General features: G+C 42.0%; 1 protein-coding gene across 1 annotated transcript in view; it reads right to left on the bottom strand.

Annotated features, from left to right (window-relative positions):
• Nucleotides 1-15,321, bottom strand: part of alg6 (ALG6 alpha-1,3-glucosyltransferase) — a 54,009-nt gene extending 38,688 nt beyond the window's left edge. Inside the window, exons 1-5 of the mRNA XM_048538910.2 lie at nt 15,175-15,321; nt 9,089-9,173; nt 8,030-8,119; nt 7,270-7,358; nt 4,426-4,505 (exon numbers count right to left, since the gene is read on the bottom strand). Of these exons, the coding sequence (XP_048394867.1) occupies nt 4,426-4,505; nt 7,270-7,358; nt 8,030-8,119; nt 9,089-9,173; nt 15,175-15,280 (450 nt within the window). The 5' untranslated portion in view covers nt 15,281-15,321. The remainder of the gene's footprint in view (nt 1-4,425; nt 4,506-7,269; nt 7,359-8,029; nt 8,120-9,088; nt 9,174-15,174) is intronic.
• Between the last annotated feature and the right edge of the window lie 2,706 nt (nt 15,322-18,027).

Raw genomic sequence — 18,027 nt, 5'->3', positions numbered from 1 at the left:
CAGACAAAATGTTGAGACTACAATCATTTTGCTTTGTATATCTCTGTACCAAATTGTATGGTCTCTTTACCACCTGAACCAATTGGACTGCAAAGTAGGCCCTTAACTGGACCAACTATCTTTCTTGTGCTCAACAAATGCAACGAGTCAGGTTGCCTTCAAACCACATCCGCTAGATATCATCCTGCATACATTGCATCAGACTGCAGCTGATTTTTAAAGAAAACAGCTTGTACAAACACACAAGACTTAACCTTTACAAAACATTGCACAACGATTAAATGATCACCCTGGCCTGAAGTATGAACACTAGAAAGATCCAGGTTCCATTTCTGGCCTGGGCACAGATATGAGACCTCAAATGTATTAGCTTTACAATTAGGGCACCTGTATAAAAATAGTTTGTGATTTTTGGCAAGTGAGAACTATCGCTTTCAGAACAGGACAGAATCAAGCTTGACATCGATGCCCTCTGCGGTCAAATATATCACTGTTTAGATTTTTAGGGGATGAATGGTTGAGGTACTACAGCTCAGCAAGAATTGGTGCCTTCGGTAGAAAATGGTGCAATGAAAATATGCAGAGATGAAAATAAGTTTTGTTTTTAAATTTTGGTTCCTACAGATTTCCATTCTATGACATAAATGCGTTGCACCCCATGTGATTTTAGTCACTTAGCGCAGGTACTAAATTAGGAACACTTACTCACTGCGCAAAACTGGGAACGTGGGGCAGTTAATGCGCAATTGCAGCTGTTACCTTCATATGAAATAGTCTGATAATTACATGGAACTAATAGTGAATAAGTGTCCTTACTGTTCCCTCTCAGCTGTTGATTGCCCTGTCATCTCCATCCAGCACCACCCCCCCCTTCCACAACCAGCTTTCCAGCATACTTCTTGGGAAATTATTTCAAAAATTGTTTACCAGCCAAACATATCTGGTTTCATGGTGTATGTATTTTACACGTTATCTTGAAGCACTCACCGCAGATCAAGGAAGCCTTCACCTTGACTTTTAACAGTATTTAGAGCATGTGAATGATTTGGTGTTGTTGTTTCAGTACACAAAAATACCAGTAAATCTAACAATGATTCTATAATGTGACAGAATTTAAAACCTCAGAGCGGTTTCAAGTAACATTATCCTCAAGTCATGCAAGCAGAAGCGACTGCTGCATGATTGCGTGGACTTCACTTGTTCCACGGCTACGTTCCAGAGGATTTAACTGAAACTCTTTACTCATGTCCTAAGCCTTTCAGTCACCTTCACTAAAATGTCAAAGCATATTAAACTAATCGTCTATTCAATCAAAATCAGGAAGCTCCACCGATCACTCAATGAAAATTATTCCTTGTCAATTCCTCCTGCTTACACTAAAACTACTTGCTTCTTCCTGAAGCACAAAGATTTCCTGCAGTATGCTTCTACAAGTGTCCTTAAATATGGCATACAAGTAGATATATTGTGCACAGGAAGATGATTCGTCACACCTTACCCTGCCAGCAACTAAAAGGTGCCTGCAAATACATGAAACATCCAACATCCGATTTCCCCACTCTCTAACACAGACTCCAAACACTTGACACAGATTCAGATACAAACAAGTCAGTTCAGGCTGGGACTGTGAATCTGGGACCTGCTTTGCTTCTACAGCAGGCAGTGAAATTCATTATATTATCAATTGTTCCCTTGAACTAACCAGTAATGAATTTCACATACCAAGTACGTAACACCAAGGTTACCATGGATTTAATTCAAGGCAGGTATGTAAAATTGTGTATGTGGTCCATATCAGCTACAAACAATCTTGACGACTTACATTCAAATAGCAGCCTTCACAAAACAAAATACTTCAATTTATATTAAAAACAGTGGTGATCATCAAGCAAAAAGTATGTGAGAAAGGATACAGGAACATTGCAGACAAGGTTGAAGAATCAGGTTTAGATAAAACATTTAAAAAGGTGAGGAGAGGTAGAAAGTATTCATTGTTGAGAACAGAATTTCAGAATGTGAGGAGACAAGAGTTAGGAGTCACTGGTTTACAACTGAAGCTGATTAAGGTGTCCCATGGATTAAGAAAATGGAGCAGATCTGAGTGTGCAGATTTGGGTACACTTCATTTGACAACGTAGAAGGAAGAATTATCAGAAGAGCTTTTATGGTCCAGAATTTGCTGAACTGTGGCAATTCATTATGGATCTGCTAAGTTCTACTGTATCCTGCACAGATCAGCTCAAAACAATTTTGCCTACAAAGCTACGAAGGTACAAGCTAATAACAGGGGGTAACAAAGCGTGAAGCTGGCTGAACACAGCAGGCCAAGCAGCATCTCAGGAGCACAAAATTTTGCTCCTGAGATGCTGCTTGGCCTGCTGTGTTCAGCCAGCTTCATATTTTGTTATCTTGGATTCTCCAGCATCTGCAGTTCCCATTATCTCCAATAACAGAAGATAACAGGATCCAGGAACTTGGAGAACAATGAAACAAACAATTTCCTTAACTGATGATATTTAGGAATTGAGAAATAAAGAGGAAGAACTCAAGAGTTAAATGAGGGAAAAAAAGATTAAATTAAAAGGGAGAGGGGAAAATGACAGGAAGATGCAAAATCAAAATATGTCAAAGCTGTTTTTCTTTTACTTCTCCAACAATTCACAACCTGAAGGATGAGACTCCACAATTTAGTTGCTTGATTTCTGAGTATGACAGTTAATTGGCAGTAGTTAACACATCATCACATTTATTATCAGGGAGAATTACACAGCTAATTAATAGAATTAACTTCCTTTGTCAAATTTTACTTAATGTGCAAATACAGCAACATGAAAATCATCCAAAGGTTAAGGGAGAGAAGCACCATTTTGTTTCTAAAAAAAGGCTAATTACAACGTGGCATAAATCAGCCAATAGTTTGTGTTAGTTTGCAATTTATAGGCTCTCTCTTCCCTGCCAGACAACACAGAATGACTTGACATTAAAAACAGCATGCCTTATTCACATATTTCACACGATATTCTGCACAATTGCTTTCAATTGCTTTAATCAAGTAGGAATAAAACCAGAAGACAGCACTGCCAGGAAGGTGGAGCACAGTAATGGGTAGTGAAGGAAAATGAAGTTATTCACCAGATCAAGGACCACAAAAAAAGTTGATGGGGGAATAACATGTTGTTGTCAAATTCAGTGCCACCTGGTTATTGATCCTTCTCCACTGGAGATCATTTTCCCCTTTACAAATTATCGAAATCCTTCATGTTCAGCACTCTATTAAACTTTCCAAGTTGTTGAAATCACGTATTCTATCTTTTTCATTGTTTTGGTTGACAAGGCCTCACCTTTATTTCATTTGTTTCAATAAACATTTGTCATAAATATAACTGAGATCATGTCTGAAGCCTTTTTTTAACGAAACAAAAGCTCATTTGATAACCTTCTGGATAAATTTACTGCTCATATGGAGCAGAGAGACCCCAGGATTAATTCTGAGTCTTGTAGGCATTGGCTGACCTCCAGTATCTAACTATTCTGAAGATAAGATTTCAAACAATTGTTGATAGGCTATTTGACTGGTGGGAGACAGTGGGAAAAGCAGTTTGGTCCTATATTCATCCTCGACTCATAAGCATGTCATTCTAAAACTAGAATTACTGGATAGCATACTGGATGACCATCTTGACTGAGTCCTGCACCCATCCCAGTATCTTTGTAATCATGGGACATTATACCATTTCAAATGTATTTTAGCTTTTATTAAAGTATCACTCTTACCTCTGAGTCAGAAGTTTGAAAGTTCAAGCCTTACTCCAGACTGCAGCACATTATCTAGGTATTGTAGTGCTGAGGGGGTGCTATATTTTCTAAAGGTGCCATTTTTGGATGAGATGTTAAAAGCAAAGATTCATTTAGCTCAGATGACTATAAGTGATTCAGGTATTATTCAAAGAGGAAACAAGGAGACTTCGCAAATTCCTGGCTAACACGTATCCCTCACAAAACATGAGAAGCAGAAGAACTGGTAATTTAGCTCATTGTTTATTGTAGGACCCGATTGTGTGAATATGGTTTGCTACTTTTCTCTATAATAAAATAATTAAATCTTTGGCTGTTAACTACTCAAAGGTATCATGAGTTTGTAAAAGGTGCTAGATAAATGAAAAGACATTTTTTGAAACAGATTGATATTTTAGGAACTAAATTAACCACAATTTCTAAGCAAATTATGTTAGAAATAGCAGGGAGGAGAAATTGATATCATATGGTCCTTCCAATGATGCCTGGAACAACTTTCAGAACCAACTTCGAGAGACTTCATTACAGGTTTTCTGAGAGTTGATGTCTCAGGTCCATGGCTCATAACTGAGTCTCTTGCTTTCATTTATCTGACATTGTCAGTTTTCCTACGTTTACTGTAATGCCTACCTTCTTCCTCTCTGGTCCTTCACAGTGATGAATGTAACAGAGGATTGCAGGAATATATACAGCAAGGTCTGCAAAAAACACTAATAATTGCCAAAATGTCAGAGAACTGTAAACAAAGGCATTGCTAGACATAAGAAAAAGCCTTAAGATCCAAATGGGCAATCATTTTAAAGATCAATCTTACCTGCCCAAGTTTTCAATAAATTCATCAATTCCTCGATTTGACCCTCGAATCCATTCACACTGCCTATTTCAGTGGATTTCTTTAGTAACATGTTCCACATATCCCCAGAACCAGTTTGCAGATCCCAATTGTGTAAAAACAGCTTGTGTAGGATTAAAGGTGGCCAATGGACAACTGGTTAAGTGTCAATAACTTTCTAAATTTGTCCCTCTGTCGGGAGAGGGGTGTTGGAGAGATAGAGAGAGAGAAGGATGGACATTTGCACAGATACCAGTATGTCATCAACGGATATAAAACAACAACTTTAACACATTTTCCATCTCTCTCAAAAACTCTCCAACGCTAGTCTTAGCGCAAAGCCTTCTGGATTTGAACCTCACAGTGCTTGGCAGATAAAAAGTTAGGATTAACAACTGATTGGGGGGCCAATATTCAACATGACACTGAGGGAAGTCAATTTTGGCCAGGGTGCTGTGCACTGACACTTCTGTGGTGGATGTGCACTTTTGTTACTCGTGCTTTAATTCAACCCAAACTAGTGGCCATAAGTCTTCAGCAGTGAAGGTCCTTTCCAAAATTATTTGGAACGGCTTGAACATTGCTAAAAGCACAGCCAGAGTTCAGAGCTAATTGGAATCCAACAAGCAATATCTCAGAGGGTATGGGAGAGGCCTGACAGTGGAAGTGCAAAAAAATTCCACTCGGTATGATAAGGCATATTCTTTGAAATGTTCCTGTCATGTGCTATTTACTTTTCAAATTTCTGACACCTACAGTATTTGGTTTTATTGCATCATCAATGCACACTTTTCCAATAAGGTGCTTGGACCCTCAGCCTCATCACACCATAGAACTCCTCTACCCTATTACTTTTCATGCTTCACTATGTTTCTTTAAAATGTGCACTCTGTCTACCTCATGGTTTCCTTCAATCTCATCCTAGCTCAGAACCCCACTCTGTCCTATCGAATTCTAGTTCAACCTGTTGCACAAGAGGTGTGGCCTATCTCATAATATCATGGGTGAAGGGATTTTGAATTAATGTTTCAAGACACCATGTGCTTGTTGGATCTTTCAGACAGTGATTGAATGTACCGGATCAAAATTTTACTGTCTTCTATCATGGTGGATTACAAAAATCTGGAAGCACTCCCTCAAGTTGCTGGTTGGTCAGCTCATGTTTGTTAGTAGCACCACAGTCACAAGTGGAAAGGGTAATCAATTCATTCACGGATATGGTTTTAAGATTTACTTTACATGGATCTATGAGACATCTGCTTCAGGAGTGGGAAAAGAAGATTAATACTCGATAAATCCAATAACCCCGAGTGATCTTCAGAATCCTTGAGGTCACCTCCCCAGGCCTTAACAACTGCTCAGGTGCATCACTGAATATATGTGCTGCAGTGGTGAGGTATTGCTATTTCAACCTATGCCAACGATTAAGTTAAAATTGAACGATTTTTCCAGTAGTTTTTAAGAAAACAAACAAATAAGACTGCATGATAATAAAATGTGAGGCTGGATGAATTGACTTCCCTCAGTGTCATGTTGAATATTGGCCCCCCAATCAGCTCTCTGATGAACGGTCTAGGCCCGAAACGTCAGCTTTTGTGCTCCTGAGATGCTGCTTGGCCTGCTGTGTTCATCCAGCCTCACATTTTATTATCTTGGAATTCTCCAGCATCTGCAGTTCCCATTATCACAAATAAGACTGCATGATACTTATCACAAAAGAATGGATCACATTTAGTTAACAAACAAATTTATATACTAAATTAGACATTTTGTTTCTCTAAATTAAAGTTATTATTCTTAACAGCTTTTATACACTCTTCCTCTGTGCCTTAATCAATGTCAAAGTGTATTGTAAGATTTGCCCCGTCGCCATTCAGGCAACTTAGTCCAAGTAAACCTTTTGGTTTGTCTAAGTGGTTTTATCCACTTCCATTCTGCACAGTTCCCGTAAATGCTTGGATATTTTCCTGCCTCAAATACGCTATATCTGACATTCCAGCAGTGAAGTAGGCACATCAGGCAAGTCATCCATTACAGATTACACTGTTTAATCACTGAGGAATATTTAGACTTGCAACCTTAATAGCCTAAACTCGGGAAGGACAGAGGCTCTAAACAAGACAAGTAACAGAAGGACCAACATCTTGTGGTAGATGAGTAGGGTTTCAGGGATCAAATGTTGATCTGTCTGCCAAAACATCATCATTCTTCACTGGTCTTGCAGCAACTGTATCGACACGGCTGATCCAGTCAAGTATCTGCTGAGCGAATACCAAAAGTCGATACCAGAAGACTTTGTGATGTTAGAGCCGTTGAATTAACTTCTAGAGGAGGTTGCTGATTTAATTTCGTTCAGGTCATCACCAAGCATTTACAGAATCCAAGCCTGAATGTCATTGCTTATTGCTTCACAACAAAAACACTACAAATGGACCTGAATACTACAGAACCACCTTTAAGACACAACTGATATGATGAAAGCAGGTTCCTGATGAAATATTTGGAGATGATGGAGCTAAAGATGTTTTGTCGAGGAATCTGGAACTGGACTGACCAGCCACTAACAACCATAACCATCAACCTGCTGTTCATTTCCTGTTCATTTTTTTGAATGTTACAATAATTTTAACATTCTTAATTACCTGTTGCCCGCATGAATAGCTTGTGCCCGAGGCTTTCAAACCCACGAGATGTATGAAGGGCAATCCATTCAGGATTTACTGACTTAGCTCTGAGTTTAAAACAAAAGTTTATCTCTGGAATGAAAACGCATTTCACTTTATGTAAAATGTACACAATTAATAGAAGATACTGAATGACAAAATGTAAAACTAATTTTTCTCCATCTAATTTCCTGTCATCCCAATGGAAATTACTGCCAATGATACCTCACCATGTGTGTGTTCCACATATGGAAGCTTGAACAGTGATTACTAAAGGCTGTCGGACTTAACTCTAGAGAGTGCAACTTAGTCTAGCCCTGTCCTCATCAATCTTGCACTCATGCAAACTGCTTTCTTTCCATGTCTCAAACTGCAACATGTTGGCAGTTATCTTAAGTGGGCTGAACAATTCTCAAACCCTCAGACAAATGCAACATCGCAACATCTAAAACTTACATTTGTAATCTGTAATTTATGCTGGGGCATATTTCCAATACCACCAGTGGCTATTCTTCAAACTGAGAGAGTAAGTATGAGCGCAAACAGCATCAAAGCCAAGTACGATCCTGATCTCCCCCAACAGCCACACTACTGCACTTTCCTGTGGTAATGGGAGGGAGAAGGTAGTAACTGATCAGGGGCTAGAACCTTAACTAATTTTACATTTTATATTAAAAGATTTCTTAACATTAATTCTAAATATTGAAGAGCTTTATCAATGATAGCACAGCAAACTTACACATATGCACAAATTAGACTGTGATAAGCAGTCAGAGGTGGATAATCAAGGCCCCAGTACTTCAGATTATTGCTGCTTGTATTGAAATACCTGGAGAAAGAAACAATTCAACTTTGTATCAGCAATAAAGAACAGCACTGAATTTACGAAATTCCCATGTTACACATTTTGGTAACAGTTAGTTATTTGGTAAGACAGAACACGAGAGACAGAGACGATATCAAGGGTTTTTTTTTGTCTTGCGCTCATCAGGACAGATTCAAGAATGCTGAATTTCAAACGTACAATAACTTTTATATACTTGAATTGTACCCAAGATGAGTCTTTTATGTTCTGAGATTTGCAATCTCTAGCTGGTTTCCTGACCCATTCTCCATGAAACACTCAACTGATGGGTCAACTTGCTGACTAAATAGTAATCTTTGCTCATGCAACACTTTGTTATTTCCTTTGAGATGTGACATTCTTGCATTTGTCCTTATGAGTGGGAGGCAAAAACCTTCAACAGCGCATTGTTATTTACAACGATTCTCTCAATTATTCTATAGGTAGTTGTACCACTAGACATTGAACCAAGGTGTTCCAAGATCTCTGCTGAGTTAGCTCATCTCAACAGGGCAGTAATATGGGTGCTACAAGTAACTTCAGTGACATGGGCTGGTGAAGAAGAAATTATGTCAGGGGCCATACTCACAACTGACATCCAATGACTCCCACTAGAAAGTGTAGATGTGAGGTGAGAGTAACATTGTACTCAACTACGATGTCCAGCCCGTTCCAAGGGTTGAAACACTCCCTGGCATTTCCTGCACAGGCTTATATGCCAAGAATGAACCCTGAACTGAAATACTTAAAGATTATCAGGGCCAACATCGGCACAGCCAGCAGCACATTGGTGATTATTTTGGGGGGGGGGGGGGGGGGGGGGGTGGGGATCAAGTCAGAACAAGGCAGAAACTCCTCACTATAAATCAAAAATAATCTAAAGAAACTGCAAAGCAGCACACCTTAGTACCCCTGTAAATATGATGAATTAAATAGGATAGTGAGATTACAAACCATTGATGTACAGGTAGGTTGAAGGTAATCTCCTGCCAGTGTCGCTGAGCTTCATAATCTCCAAACATAGGAGGTTTCCCAGCACCTGCAAATGTAGTAAAAAAAAGTTACGCAGATGGCATACAAGGATGCTTTCACAAGAAGGATTTATGACAAATTCTACACTTGGGTTTAACTGTATTGGCATATGTGGAAAGTAAGTAAAAGAACAAAAACAGCCCAGATTGTGTCTTTGTTAACGAATCTACATTTCTAATCAACCTGCCCAGAGATGTTATTACACCTCTGAAGCAAATGGGACTTGAACCTGGGCCCCTCAGTCCAGGAATACAGGCAGTACCACTGCACCACAAGAGGGCCCTTAAGCTTCTTTTCTTTTTACTTTTTACACATACTGTGAGACAGTACAGATTGTGTTCTTGTTCTGAGTTAATTAACAATTTCAGCTGCTATAGCAAAGCAATGATTAGATGTATTGTCACTGCAGTATGGACAGGAGGGTACTCCCATGTTTCTAGGCTTTTGAACAGTCCATGGCTTGCTGAAAAGTCTGTGAAGACTACAAGACCATAAGAAATAGGTACAGGAGTACGCCATTTAGCCTCTTGAGCCCACTCTGCCATTCGATAGGATCACGACTGATCTGACATTCCTCATGTCCACTTTTCTGCTTTTTTTTCATAACTCAAGTCGCCAACTGATCAAGAATCTCTCTCTATCCCAGCCATAAACGTACGTAAGGCCTATGGCCCCCACAGTTCTCTGACAAGAAGTTCCAAAGATTCTCAACATGCAGAGAGAAGAAATTCATCTTCATCAAAGTCTTAAACTGACACCCCTTAATTCTGAGACTATGCCCTTGAGTCCTAGACTCCCTCATAAGGGACAACATCTTCTCAGCTGAGCCAGGACAGAACTGTTTTTATTTGTGAAAAACACTCCCACCCCTTGACAAGTTTACTCTCCAAGATTAGCAACAATATAGAAACTAGGGGCAGAAGTAGACCATTTGATTTTTCGAGCCTGCTCTGCCTTTGAATAGGATCATGGCTGATCCTCTACATCGATGCCATGCTTTTAATTTCCAAACAGTTAAATGAGGGCCCAAACTTCAACTTCAGTTTTGTAAGACTGGATATAAGTGGTGACTAAGAATTTGGTTTGGGCACACACAAGAAGAATGGTCATGTAAGTAAGGAAATGATGAACTATTGTATTTGTGGAATTACATTCTTGAACTTCTGGGAAGGAAAAATGAAAGAAAACCTGAAATGTAGTGCAAAATATAACAATAATCTGAAAATAAAAATTGAAGAAGTTGAAAATATTTAACAGGAAAGGCATCATCAGTAAACAGCAGAAACTATTTCAGCTCTTCCTCAGGACCAATGGCTACTACAGACAAACAGCAAGTTAAAACTAAACAAATGTGAAAGAGGAAAAAGAAAAAAAAAGGAACGAGTAGACAGGAAACAATTTATTTTTAAAGATTAAAGGAGGTTCTAAGTGATCTGGCCAGCCTAAAAGTAGGTAAATCTCCAGGGCCGGATTAAATATATTCCAGGCTGTTGAGTCAAGCAAGGGAGGAAATAGCAGGGAGACTTGCAGAAATGTTCAATTCCTCTCTGGCCACAGGAGAGGTACCAAAAGGCTGGAGGACAGCCAAGCGGTAAAGTTATTCAAGAAGGCAGCAAGGGATAAACCAGGAAACTACAGTCCAACCACCGGGCTAGGGCAACTATTGGAAGTAATTCTCAGGGACAGTATTAATCTGCATTTGGAAATGCAGGGATTAATCAAAAACAGTCAGCATAGTTTTGTTAAAGGGAGATCATGCCTGGCCAACTTGATTGAATTTTTCATAGAGGTGACCAGGTGTGTAGATGATTTTCATATAGTCTACTCGAATTTTAGCAAAGCTTTTGCAAAGGTCTCACATGGGAGACCGATAGCAAAATTAACAGTTTGCCAGATTGGATCCATAACTAGCTGTGTGGCATGAGAGGTTGAGGGTTTTTCCCCCAACTGGAAGTCTGTGAACAGAGGGATCCCACAGAGGTCAGCATTGTTGCCCTTGTTGTTTGTGGTTTAGACAAATGGTTTAGACTTGAACATCGGAGGATAGATCACTAATTTGCAGATAATATAAAAATTGATAAGGCACTAACAAGTAAAGAGGACAGCATTAGGCTACAAGGGGATATAGACAGGCTGGCTAGATGAGCTGATCAGTCACAAATATAATTCAATCTGGATAAATGAGAGGTGATGCACTTGGGTAGGTCAAACAAGGCAAACGAATACACGATGAACAGCAAGACCCTGGAAAGCACCACGGATCAGAGGGACCTTGGTATGTGCAAGCATCAGTCACTTAATATATCAGGAAGGGTGGATAAAGTGGTTAAGGCGGCATTTCGGACACGTCTTTATTAGTCAGGGCACAGAGTTTAAGAACAGGGAGGCTGTGCTGAAACTATATAAAATGCTGGTTAGGCACAGCCACAGTAGTATTTGCAGCTCTGGAATCCACATTACTGGAAGGATGTGATAGCACAGGGGATTTACCATGATAATAAAATGTGAGGCTGGATGAACACAGCAGGCCAAGCAGCATCTCAGGAGCACAAAAGCTGACGTTTCAGGCCTAGACCCTTCATCAGAGAGGGGAATGGGGTGAGGGTTCTGGAATAAATAGGGAGAGAGGGGGAGGCGGACCGAAGATGGAGAGAAAAGAAGATAGGTGGAGAGAGTATAGGTGGGGAGGTAGGGAGGGGATAGGTCAGTCCAGGGAAGACGGACAGGTCAAGGAGGTGGGATGAGGTTAGTAGATAGATGGGAGGGCGGCTTGGGGTGGGAGGAAGGGATGGGTGAGAGGAAGAACAGGTTAGAGAGGCAGAGACAGGTTGGACTGGTTTTGGGATGCAGTGGGTGGGGGGGGAAGAGCTGGGCTCGTTGTGTGGTGCTGTGGGGGGGAGGGGACGAACTGGGCTGGTTTAGGGATGCGGTGGGGGAAGGGGAGATTTTGAAACTGGTGAAGTCCACATTGATACCATTGGGCTGCAGGGTTCCCAGGCGGAATATGAGTTGCTGTTCCTGCAACCTACAGGTGGCATCATTGTGGCACTGCAGGAGGCCCATGATGGACATGTCATCTAAAGAATGGGAGGGGGAGTGGAAATGGTTTGCGACTGGGAGGTGCAGTTGTTTGTTGCGAACTGAGCGGAGGTGTTCTGCAAAGCGGTCCCCAAGCCTCCGCTTGGTTTCCCCAATGTAGAGGAGTGCCACACCGGGTACAGTGGATGCAGTATACCACATTGGCAGATGTGCAGGTGAACCTCTGCTTAATGTGGGATGTCATCTTGGGGCCTGGGATAGGGGTGAGGGAGGTGGTGTGGGAGCAAGTGTAGCATTTCCTGCGGTTGCAGGGGAAGGTGCCGGGTGTGGTGGGGTTGGAGAGCAGTGTGGAGCGAACAAGGGAGTCATGGAGAGAGTGGTCTCTCCGGAAAGCAGACAGGGGTGGGGATGGAAAAATTTCTTGGGTGGTGGGGTCGGATTATAGATGGCGGAAATGTCGGAGGATGATGCGTTGTATCCGGAGGTTGGTGGGGTGGTGTGTGAGAACGAGGGGGATCCTCTTAGGGCAGTTGTGGCGGGGGCGGGGTGTGAGGGATGTGTTGCGGGAAATGCGGGAGACGCGGTCAAGGGTGTTCTCGATCACTGTGGGGGGAAAGTTGCGGTCCTTGAAGAACTTGGACATCTGGGATGTGCGGGAGTGGAATGTCTTATCGTGGGAGCAGATGCGGCGGAGGCGGAGGAATTGGGAATAGGGGATGGAATTTTTGCAGGAGGGTGGGTGGGAGGAGGTGTATTCTAGGTAGCTGTGGGAGTCGGTGGGCTTGAAATGGACATCAGTTACAAGCTGGTTGCCTGAGATGGAGACTGAGAGGTCCAAGAAGGTGAGAGATGTGCTGGAGATGGCCCAGGTGAACTGAAGGTTGGGGTGGAAGGTGTTGTTGAAGTGGATGAACTGTTCGAGCTCCTCTGGGGAGCAAGAGGCGGCGCCGATACAGTCATCAAAGTACCGGAGGAAGAGGTGGGATTTGGGGCCTATGTAGGTGCGGAAGAGGGACTGTTCCACATAACCTACGAAGAGGCAGGCATAGCTGGGGCCCATGCGGGTGCCCATGACCACCCCCTTACTCTGTAGGAAGTGGGAGGAGTCAAAAGAGAAGTTGTTGAGGGTGAGGACGAGTTCGGCTAGGCGGATGAGGGTGTCAGTGGAGGGGGACTGGTCGGGCCTGCGGGACAGGAAGAAGCGGAGGGCCTTGAAACCATCTGCATGCGGAATGCAGGTGTATAGGGACTGGACGTCCATGGTGAAGATGAGGTGTTGGGGGCCAGGGAATTGGAAGTCCTAGAGGAGGTGGAGGGCGTGGGTGGTGTCACGGACGTAGGTAGGGAGATGCTGGACCAAAGGGGAGAAAATGGAGTCCAGGTAGGTGGAGATGAGTTCGGTGGGGCAGGAGCAGGCTGAGACGATGGGTCGACCAGGGCAGGCAGGTTTGTGGATTTTGGGAAGGAGATAGAAACGGGCCGTGCGGGGTTGGGGAACAATGAGGTTGGAGGCTATGGGTGGGAGGTGCCCTGAGGTGATGAGGTCATGAATGGTGTTGGAGATGATGGTTTGGTGCTCGGGTGCGGGGTCATGATCGAGGGGGCGGTAGGAGGTGGTGTTGGAGAGTTGGCGCCTGGCCTCAGTGATGTAGAGGTCAGTGCACCATACTACCACTGCGCCACCCTTGTCTGCTGGTTTGATGGTTACCATGATGTTGCCTAGACTGGAGAGTTTCAGTTACAAGGAGAGATTGTACAGACTGGGGTTGCTTTCTTTACAGCAGACGAGACTGTGGCAGGACATGATTGAGCAGTATAAAATTGAGGGGCATAAATAGGGGAGACAGGAAGATATGTTTCCCCTTGCTGGAGGGATCAATGATGAGGGGCATATATTTAAACGTATGGGGCAGAAGGTGTAGAGGGGAAGTGAAGAAAAACTTTTTTTTAAAACCCAAAGGATGGTGGAAATCTGGAACTCACTTCCTGCAAAGGTGGTAGAAGCCAAACACTTTAGAACATTTTAGTATTTAGAGGTGTATTTGTGATGTCCAGGCATACAAAGCTAAGGGCCAAGTGCTGGAAAATTGGATTAGGTGGTTGTTTTGAGTGGTGTGGACATATTTAGGCCAAAGCGTCAATTTATGATGTGGATCCCTATGGCTTCAAGATAACAAAAATTGCAGATACAATATTAGCAACAAGATAATGACAGACATTAAAGACAACATGGAAAAATAAAAGAAAGCATGAAAAGCAATCAAGGATTGCCTTTTGAAAGGCATCTAGAAATGGGTAATAAATGATGGGCCATCCAGCAAAATCCACATTCCATGAATGAATAGAAAAAAAGGCTCTCGTGGTTTAGGAATCCGGAAGAAAAATAAAGCAGAACCTGCTTCCGAATTTGAAAAAAAAACAGGTTTAGCAAACTTTTTCGGGGATTGAATCATAAAAGAAGATGCGATAAGATCTCTTTTTTTGGAAGTTGACAACCACAGGTAAGCGACGTCAGCATGACTTTCCAATTCGCGTCGCAACATTGCAGGCTTCCAAAAGAAGTAGCAGTTTGTCAGGCATATTACAAAGAAGTGCGTCCCTGTAGCAAGTCAGCAAACTAAACCCACACGACACTGGCGCTTTGCACGGTGCTCGTTGAACGTAAAAAAAAGGTCGCTGCTAACCTCCGCAGTTCAGACACAATAGTGAAGCAGCTGTGAGATGGTAAGAACTGCCGATGCTGGGGTCAGAGACAATACAGTGTGGAACTGGAGGAACACAGCAGGCCAGGCAGCACCAGAGGAGGGTCGGGGCCCGACCCGAGACGTCAGCCTTCCTGCTCCTCTAACGCTGCCCGGCCTGCTGTGTTCCTCCAGCCCCACACTGTTGTTATCTCCGAGTTAAGCACAGCAGGGTCACAGTGCGTCGCGGCTGAACGATAAGAAGAGCTCACGGGGGAAGTCACTGACCTGAGTAAGGATTCAGAGACACTGCCCAGCGCACTGTTAGGCTGACCGAGAGGATGATGCTGATAACGCTCCACCGCTCCGTGTCAAACACACCCCCAAGCGCCATTCTACGGCTCCAGCAACTTACCAGCGCCGCGCATGCGCCGCCCCTGCTCACAGGCGCCTCCTGATGACGTGCGCGCCCCCTCTCCCTGGAACACTGTCACAATGTAACAACCTGTCGTTGGTTCTTTACCAGAGCGACACTCTACATTCCCTCAGCTCATCGTCGTCCCTTTCCTTCCGGTTTCCCGGGTACACTGAATGGGTGCATCACCTTCAACGCTAAACTTTAAAAAAACTTCACATTCTCAGTAGGATAGGTGGGTGCAATTTATCAAATAATGTATTTAAAAATTAAACAGCTGTCGTTACCTGCACCCATTTCACACGTTGGTCCGTTTCTCATTACAATAATCTACTGGCGTTTATTAAAAGGCTGGAACAAAAACACAGGTTGCTGGAAAAGCTCAGCAGGTCTGGCGGCATCTGTGAAGGAAAAAAAACACAGCTACTGTCATTCTGAAGGGTCACCTGACCCGAAACGTTAACTCTGATTTTTTTTCCTTCGCAGATGTTGCCAGACCCGCCGAGCTTTTGCAGCGACAGCTCAGCATGTCTGGTAGCATCTGTGAAGAAAAAAATCCAGCTGCTATCATTCTGAGAAGAGTCACCGGACCCGAAACGTTAGCTCTTGATTTTTTTCCTTCACAGATGCTGCCAGACCTGCTGAGCTTTTACAGCAACTTCTGTTTTTGTTCCTGATTTAAAGCATCTGCAATTCTTTCGGTTTTTATTTATTAAATGCTGTCTGGGTTTATTTTCAAGTTAGCTGTTCAAATTAAGGGACGGAATTCATGGATACAAAGACAGTCAGTTATTTAAATTGCCATTTCGTTCCCGATTTTGGTGTTATCCTAGTTATATGTTGTCCTTTACATGAACAAACATATTAAAGGCCGTAATAATTGAAAATCACCAGGAAAAAAGGGAACTAATGGGAGTGGAACCTAGTTAAGGTATTTCCCTGATCAACATGTCCAGAGATGGTATTACATACCTCCAGAGCAGGTAGGACTAGAACCCGGGCCTCCTGGATTCAGAGGTAAAGACAGAAACCTATTTAATGGAAAGGAGGAAGGTAGACTCACTTGAAGCATGGATTAGAATTAGTTTCTCGCAGTGAAAGACATTAACCCATAAAGTACAGATAAGAAAGAATGAGATCAGACAGGTCAGGAAAACGTCAGGATTCATTAGCTTTGAAGAAGAGTCACTGGATCCGAAACGTTAACTCTGCTTTCTCTTATAATGCTGCCAGGTCTGCTGAGTTTCTCCAACAATTTCTGTTTTTGTTTCTGATTTCCAGCATCCTCAGTTTTGTTTTGTTTAAGATTCATTAATTTCTGTGCATGCAAGGTCATATGTCTATAGTCTCTAGCGAATGGCAAAAGCCTTGCGTTGCGGTGAACCGATGTGAGCTTGTTTCACCTGGGCGAACAGCAATGGTTTTCAAACTTTCTGCTGTGCTCCTTTCCTTGTATTGCTGCCAAAATTAACATTATTTTAGCCTCATTTGTCATCATACGTTATAATGGAACCAGTTGAGGCAATTAGTTTTATTTAATTAGATATCTCATACATAACCTCGAATATATTTAAGTTGAACTGAATATTGACAAGGTTTGAGAATGGCATTTAATTGGATTCCTTAGCTGTAATGCAAAAGTAAAGCGATTTAATTGGATTCGTTTTGCTCATTCTGATGAGTCTTGGGTAGCTGATTACTATTCGCTTTTGCATTTATGATCATTCCTCGTGTAAAGAATTGGTCAAAAATCAGAAAAATCGTGAACTCCTGTGAATTATTCAAAGAATTGAAGTCATTATGTCAAATCAAACGTTCAACGTTGCAGCTTTTGTGTATGAATGAATGAATTCCTTGTCGGGTGAAAATGTTTGACCAAGTCTTCGCTGAGTAATGTCTGCATCTTAATTGCTTCAATTATGATCGCAACGTATTTTTGAAAATAAATTCGCCACATATTTTTTCCGTGAATATTACTGCGCATTTCCGAAAGTTCAAAAGGGTCTGCATAAATTGTAATACTGTCAGATGTTATGTCATCAGCGGTATTTATATTATTTAAAAAGTTACTTTATACTGTATCTAATAACCATATTAAACACGTACAACGTAGTCCTTCCGATAGACGGATATGGTATATATACATTACATAATACATATGTAAAATTTACAGGTTGGACGGAGATACGTTCGACCACGCAAGTTAATATAAACCACCGAAGAGGTTTACATGATATCAGTTTGGTGATCGCAAGACTTTTCAGGTGAATTAACTCGGGTCCTAGATTTCACGAAGTGCAAAAGCTTTAGGCAAATTATTTAAAATCATCGCTGAAAAAAAAACACTTCCAGATGATAGTTTAAAAATGCGTTTCAAAAAGAAAAAAAATCTGCTGCTGCTCTTGGCGACTGTACATCTAAGCGTGGTGAACAAAACCAAATCTCGACCCATGAATCAGTGGAAGTGAATCCTTGCCCCTAATGATTCACATCTGGGCTCTCCGGACTGCTGTTTATTTTGTACAGATAATGCAAATAAACCGGCGGGAAAAAGGCACCGCTTTATAATGCTTACTAATCTAACAGTTTAATTTAAAACGAATTACCAGTCGGTGTAGATTAGCAAGAGTCGGAATAAGTGATTGATGCCATTAGCAGAACCAGAATTCTGAATAACAATAAAAATTGTTTTATTATTTAATCTAAAAAGGCTTTTACTTTGTTTC

Source organism: Stegostoma tigrinum, chromosome 8 (assembly GCF_030684315.1).
Source record: "Stegostoma tigrinum isolate sSteTig4 chromosome 8, sSteTig4.hap1, whole genome shotgun sequence".
Taxonomy (NCBI): domain Eukaryota; kingdom Metazoa; phylum Chordata; class Chondrichthyes; order Orectolobiformes; family Stegostomatidae; genus Stegostoma; species Stegostoma tigrinum.
Note: the sequence above shows the minus strand (reverse complement) of the source record. Positions and strands in the feature narration are given on the sequence as shown.